The sequence below is a fragment of the Podarcis liolepis genome (assembly GCF_965112155.1).
Source record: "Podarcis liolepis genome assembly, chromosome: 1".
In the NCBI taxonomy this organism is placed as follows: domain Eukaryota; kingdom Metazoa; phylum Chordata; class Lepidosauria; order Squamata; family Lacertidae; genus Podarcis; species Podarcis liolepis.
In genome coordinates this window covers 31538672-31545913 of record NC_139554.1, presented here as the reverse complement: position 1 = coordinate 31545913, position 7242 = coordinate 31538672, and the positions used below count along the sequence as shown (strand labels likewise).

At 41.4% G+C, this 7242-nt stretch overlaps 1 protein-coding gene across 1 annotated transcript; it reads left to right on the top strand.

Annotated features, from left to right (window-relative positions):
• The first annotated feature begins 20 nt into the window (after positions 1-20).
• Positions 21-6218, top strand: FCF1 (FCF1 rRNA-processing protein). Its single transcript, XM_083510465.1, has 8 exons — positions 21-88; positions 1122-1189; positions 1494-1565; positions 2406-2554; positions 3119-3191; positions 4026-4113; positions 4474-4568; positions 5960-6218. Exons 1-8 carry the CDS (start codon positions 86-88, stop codon positions 6006-6008), a joined length of 597 nt encoding a protein of 198 aa, XP_083366591.1. The 5' UTR covers positions 21-85; the 3' UTR covers positions 6009-6218.
• Positions 6219-7242: the final 1024 nt, after the last annotated feature.

Genomic DNA, 7242 nt, shown 5'->3' with positions numbered 1-7242 from the left:
GGAAGTGACGCTCAAAGCGTTGGGCGAACGAACATGGCGCGCGCCGGAAGTGGGCGAGAAGAACGCTGTGGCTGGGACTACCAAAATGGTGAGCGCTGGGCTCGGGTGCGGGGTTGTGGCGTGGCATGGCGGGGAACTGGCTGCTCTCCACCCGCGGTCCTCTCACAGTCCTTTTTTAATTCTCCATTGTCGACAGCTGAGCAAAAGCTTCGTTGGGCATAACTCAAACGCCTCGAGTTCGCTAGAGCGGCTCACCATGCTAGATGCTGGACAGAGGCGGGGGCAAGGGGGGAACTGAGAAAGTGTTTTAAAATCCCACCAGGCGTGCTTTTAAATTCGCTCCCGCTTACGAGCGTATGAAATGACTAGCTTTATCGTTGGAGAGGTGCTTCTCAGGACCGGTGCTGTGAGGGAGTAGAAAGTGTTGGAGGGAGGGACTGGTGCTGGAGGTTGTGGGGGAGGGTGGGTGGGAAATAATGGCGAGTCTGCTATCCAGAAATAGTTTCACACTTACATTTTTTTAAAAAAAACCAAACAAACCCTACGCTCCTGTCTGCCCCTTACATTCATTTATTTTTTTAATGTGCTCCTGTCTTTGCCTCATTCTAGTCAATAAACCAAATATTTCCTTTGCTGCCCCTTGATGTTCTTTATAGATATTCACATTTCTGGGTAGTTCAGCTGTTGGGGTATGTGAATCCTAGAGTAATATGGAACACTGTTGGCGAGGATAGGTTTGCAGGCAGTAAACAATATGTATGTGAATTATGTCCATCCAATGGTTATGATTGGCTGGATCCTGCAATTGTATCTCTAAAACCTAGGGAAGCCAATTTTGGAGTGTTTTGATGAGAACCTAATTTGAGTAAAGATGTTCTTATTATGCATGCTAGATAATAAGGAACAGGATGTATGGAGTGCCTTTCCGTTACCAATAAGTTACCATAGCTACCACCCACATAGATCAGGAACTAGGTCTTGTTGGTAAAAGATTTGAGTCTTGGCATCTCCTTTCTTAGATATGAAACACTGGCTGTGACTGTAGTGTGTGTGGAAGAGGATGACAGGTTTTATAGTATTTTTAAAAAATAATGGTCTGTTATTAATTTTTCCCTTTTAAGGGGAAACAAAAGAAAGCAAAGAAATATGCTGCCATGAAACGCATGATCAGCCTCCGTGACCAGCGCATGTAAGTCTTTTGATAATATTTATTAGTGGCAACTACTGAAGTGTAAATTCTAAGAGTTTTGCATATTTAACAAGACTGAAACACTTAACAAAGAAGTGATCCTATACTTAAGTAAGTCCCATTGAGTCAAATTCATAATGGTAGGATTGTGTGGTGCTCCAAAATGATCTCCAAACTTTTTTTTATCTTGTGATCCTATATTGATACAATTCTTTCCAACAATAATGTCCCTTGGTTATCTACAGTGGTTTACTGAGTAGATGGTGTGTACAAATGATTTTAAAAAAATTTTTGCCACCCCTAGCAAAGAGGCAGACCGAGCAAAACCTAAAGAGAAAAAGAAGGATGATTCCAGTGCAATAAAAGAGAGAGAGGTGTAAGTATCTAATGATTTCCCATCAATTCTGTTCGCTACCTTAATACAAAATTAGAAAGAAATCCCATTTTTGGGACTACAACTCCCATCATCCCTAACAGGACCAGTGGTCAGGGATAATGGGAATTGTAGTCTCCAAACATCTGGAGGGCCAAGTTTGCCTATGCCGGTGGTAGATGTTAACTTTCAGATGAGCATGCTCAGGATTGTGTCTTAACTTGAAGACTGTTATGTGGGTGCTTTTAATTTGGCTTGGCAAACACATATTACCTGGGTCATTAGCAAACTAGAGCTGATCAAGCAGGTAGTGGGAGGCACATTACAAGTCAGTGATAAAGTGGCCAAACTTTCTTTATTTTAAGTGTTTTGCTTCTTACACGTATCACATATAGAAATAATTGGAATGAATGATTTTTGGTGCTCTGTCAAAATATTTTGAGCAGAAGGGCTTAGCTGTCTTGAAAAGAAAAGACATGTACTGGGAGAAGGTTCCACAGCTTGAGGAAACACTTTTTGAAAGCCCTTTTCTTGCTGTAAAATGTTTGTCCCTGCTGTAAAGATGGTACTGAGAATAACACCATGTGGTTGGACCTCAAGAGATGGGGGTTGAAATGTAAAAGCACCCCCCACTCACACACACACTAGAATGCTTGAGCACACTTTCAGCAGTAAATGTGACTTATTGAGTGTTTTGTCCTCTGAGCTTTTTGACACATTTTTCAATACATTTCAAGAGTTTGTAAGCTGAGAAAAAGCACTTCTGAAGTTATGCGCCATTTGTGGACAGTATGTTTTGTTTTCCCCTTTGTAACTTGATTTGTCCCATGTTTGTCATTTCAGCCCTAAATATCCTTCCTGTTTGTTCTTCCAATATAATACACAACTGGGGCCTCCCTACTACATCCTGGTTGATACCAACTTCATTAATTTTTCCATTAAAGCCAAACTGGATCTGGTGCAGTCAATGATGGATTGCCTCTATGCTAAGTGTAAGTATATAGATCTATTACATCTTGTTCCAGGGTAACATTATGGTGATAAGTTGAGACTATAAAAAGCTCCATCAATGGTGGCACATTGTTAAGACTAAAGTAGCAGTAATGTATGAGGTTCTGGCTTTCATTATTCTTATTGTTGTTGTTGTTGCCATCATCATCATCATTTAGTGCTTGCCACTAAATGCTTTCCAGTTAGACTTAACAAGTGTATCCATCATGACTACCAGCTGTTTAAATAATCACTACTTTATTGTTGCATTAATGAAATAAAAAAAGTTCGCCGATTATCAGATTTTACCATAACTGTCAAAGAGGTCTTTATTAATGTTTTACTCAAAATATCAGTTAGATGCACAAAATAATATAAATAGAAATGAAAAGCAGATCAATTAAGAGTGTGCTTTCTATTCTGATAATTGTCAGTGATGTGACTGACTTTCAGAGGGCTACATGAATATTCATAGTTTTGAAATCTGATATTTTCTGATTTAGGCACCTGCAGGAGTTTGTTGCAATTCAGTTTGGTGATATTAAATATTTTCTGTATTCCTGTAGGTATTCCATGTATCACAGATTGTGTCATGGCTGAAATTGAGAAACTGGGGCAAAAGTATCGTGTTGCCCTAAGGTAGGGACCTATAACTGGACTCTGTTATTGAGTTTATCTAGTTTAACTTATGAATATGGAGAACAGGGACTCTTCCTTGGGGTACAAGAGCTAGATCCCAAATCATTAAACTTGGACAGCTTGTCACTGCATTACTTCTTTTGTTCACCAGGCTGAATGTACCTTTTGAAGAAAGCAAGGCAGTTGATCTTCCCAGTCTCTTCTGGGCAGAATTCAATTCTGCCCTCCTCCTAAGTTTGTAGCTTGAGTAGATTATCAAGTTCATAGAATAACTTATTGGCTTGTAGATTCACCAGTTAGATCAAGGTTTCAAGAAAGCAGTTTATTGTGCTACACAAAGAACACTGAGAAAGAATTCAAGAAGGTTTTTGTGTTCCATCAGCAGGCAGAGAACTGAATGGAGTTTGACTTGTACTTCAGTTTACTCTCCGCCTCTCACATGCCCCCAAATCTGCTTCAGGGGGTCTTACAATCCTCCAAACTCTGATATTAAGGGTGTGAGTGGGGGAAGGGGAAGAGGAGGTTCAGTCGTGTGCACGAAATTTGTTGCATGAGCACTGGATATAACCCCAAGTGTATGCCTGGGAGAAGGGTTTAAAGCTTCCTATTATTTAGTTTGCTAGAGGCCAGGCAGTTAGCATACCCAGGCAATACATCTGACAGGCAGGATGACAGGCAGAAATAAACGTTAAGCTGAGAATAGCAACCTGCAGATTTGGGGTATACCTAGTGAGGAAAAGACAGAAATTGTTTTTCTTCTAGGAATCTTTTAATTCTTCTAATTATGTCAGTGGGCCAAATGCTATCTTAATTCTCTGCTTGATTATATTACAGGATAGCAAAAGACCCACGATTTGAACGCTTGCCCTGCACTCACAAAGGGACCTATGCTGATGACTGTTTGGTGCAGAGGGTCACTCAGGTACCTCTACCTCTAGAAATGTCTGTTCTGTAGGCATGCAGATGTATGTAGCACTGCTTAATTTGCTGAAATGAATGACCTGAATGAAGCTGACATTCAACTGAAGCTGTCTTGTAGCTGATATTGCCTGTTTTGGAAGGAGATGCCACTGCTACAAACAATTGGTAGTAACAGAGGAGATCCTGTCTCCTCAGCTCTTCAGGACATGTCCTTGGAGATACTGTATTTTATGGGAGGGAGATCTGATGTTGTCTAAAAACTTGTTACCTCTGGAAATTTGTATCCTCTGGCACTCCGTGGCCAAAGGAAAACAACATTTGATTCATTTCTCATTTATGAGATTATGCTCTTTTCTTGCAGCACAAGTGTTACATAGTGGCTACTGTAGACAGAGACCTCAAGCGGAGAATACGGAAGATCCCAGGAGTCCCAATAATGTATATATCAAACCACAGGTAGGTGAGCTCCCACTTGAGAGTAATATTCTGACGTTTCTGCAGTTTACTTTGTTATAGTGTATTTTGAAATGTTGCCTGTCGTTTTAGAGATAGTCTACCTATATAAAGGAAGGGCTTAATAGTAATAAGAAAACCACAACACAAGTGGGAGAATGCTAATGTGTTCATATCCTGCTGCTCAAACTAAAAGAAAGCCTAAGTACAGGCAGTTCCTCTTTCGTATGCTACTGCACACAGACACAGCGCCAGGAACCCGGAAGTGGCTGGAAGTACGTGGCTCCTGAGAAGACCCTTCCCAGAACCTGAGTAGGATGTCCATGGAGGGTCTTCTCATGAGCCAGAGGCGCAGTGGGGCTTTGTCGAGGCTGCTCGGCTCCCCCGCTTAACAGCCGACCTGCGGGAAAGTTGCTGCTGCTGCTGCACTACCCTGTACATCAGCTGTTCTGCGTGGAGGCTGAGCAGCCTCAACAAGGAGTCTCTTACCAGAGCCCAAACAGGACGTTCTCTTCAAGCTCTGGAGTCTCCTCACTAGCCACAAGGACACTTCAGGGTGCTCCCCACTTGCGTGCATTTCACTTATGTGCGATGGGGCTGGAACGTAACCTCTGTGTAAGTGGGGAGTCGCCTGTATATGTAACTGCATTTATTTATACCCATAAATGTTTGATGTTACCTCTCCTTTCTGCCCCTAATACTGTTATCCACTGTAGTTCATTGGTAGAGCACATACTTTGTATGCAAAGGGTCCCGTGTTTAATTCCTGGTGTCATAATGTAGGGCTAGGAAAAATTCTTGTCCAAAACTCTGGAGAGCTGCTGCCAGTCATCATTGATGATAACGAGCTAAATGGACCCAATGGTCTAATTTAGTTTGAGACAGCTTCCTATGTTCCTGTTAAATCAAGATTTGCAAGCTCCTTGAAACAAAGCCTGTCTTCTTGCTTTTTATTAGTCTTTAAAGAACTACTCATTGGTGATGCTATATAAGTAATAACAAGGACTGTCAAGTAAAAGTTAATACATCGTTATTTATCTAGTTCATTATAGACTAATAAAAAACAAGAAGACTGGTCCCTGGCTCCAAAAGCTAGCAGTTCTCATGTCCTTGTTTGTTTGCTCTCTTCCCATCAAAGTAGAAGGTGGCATACAAGAGATTTCCAGGTGGTGACCAGACCCATGCCTGCTTGGCTTCAGAAAGGTGGTTGCCTTGTGGGCCTTCAGATCACTATAGCAAAGGGTTTTATGGATTCGAGCTCACTTAATCAAATAATAATCAAATAATGCCAGCAAATAATGCCAGCAAATACAGTGGCACCCTTATTGTGTTTTCACTGCATTCCATGGTGGGTTTATGATAGACTACTTACCAAAATGCTTCATTCATTCTAGATATAACATTGAGCGGATGCCTGATGACTATGGAGCCCCCCGATTTTAACCACCTGTTGAAAAGCATCCAAGATATGTCTGCTGGGTCCAACTGCCAATTTTTACAACACTGGGCCTGTTACAAGGTTCCTGTTTCTAATTTATTTCCTGCAGTGTTTGAAGCTGAACTGATTTCTTCAAACTTGTCTCTTCAAGAAAAATCATGTGAACTGTACCCCTGCTCTGTGTTCCAGAATAAATATTCATTATTGTTTAGAAATTGGCTTTTGAGAATTTCTTTTTTTTTTATCTGAGTCCTTTCTCAAGTTGCAAATGTTACAGTTGGGGTTTCTCATGGCAAAAAGTTGGGAAGGTTACTTTTGGTGGGGTTATGCAGAAATATGGTAATTTGCCAAACACTCCTGAGTAAGTTTAGCAGTCAGTCATAAGAGTCACAGGAAGCAAAAAGTCAGAATAAATGGACAGTTCTCTGAATGGAGAGAGGTAGAAAGTGGATTTCCCCTGAGATTGGTATTGGGACCAGTGTTTTTAACTTGTTCGTTTAGAACTGAACAGTGAGGTGGCCAAATTTGCTGATGATTGTTCAAGGTCATTAAAACAAGAGATTGAAAAGAGCTCCAAAATGACCTCTCCAAACTGAGCGATGGGCGTTAAAAGGGCAAGCACCTTTCAATGTAAATAAGGGTAAAGTGATGCATATGGGGGGGGTATTAACTTCACATATACACTCATGGTGTCTGAACTGGAGGTGACAGACCAGATAGCTTGATCAAGTTGTTGACCTAGTGTGTGGCGGCTGTGAAAAAGGTAAATTCCATTCTAGGGATCATTAGGAAAGGAATTGAAGATAAAACTGTCATTATACAAATCTTTGGCGTAACCACATTTGGAATATTGTGTAAAGGTCTGGTCACCTCGCCTCAAAAAGGATATTGTAGTTGAAAAAAGGGCAACCAAGACGATCAAGGGTCTGGAAACCAAGCCTTATGAGGATCAGTTGAAAGGAGATGGGTATGTTTAGCCCTGAAAAGAAGAGACTGAGAGGGAGCTATGATAGCCATCTTCAAATATCTAAAGGGTTGTCACATGGAAGAGTGAACAAGCTTGTTTTCTCCTGGTCTGGAGGGTAGGACTCGAACCAATGGCTTCAAGTTACAAGAAAGGAAATTCCAACTAAACATCAGGAAGAACTTTCTGACAGTGAGAGCTGTTTGACAGTGGAACGGTCTCCCTCATGAGGTTGTGGGCTCTCCTTCCCTGGGGGTTTTTAAGCAGAGGTAGGA

Coding starts and splice junctions, on each gene's coding strand:
- FCF1 (XM_083510465.1), top strand. Junction 1,566..2,405: donor GCAATAAAAGAGAGAGAGGT/GTAAGTATCTAA, acceptor TTGTCATTTCAG/CCCTAAATATCCTTCCTGTT. Junction 4,569..5,959: donor ATGTATATATCAAACCACAG/GTAGGTGAGCTC, acceptor CATTCATTCTAG/ATATAACATTGAGCGGATGC.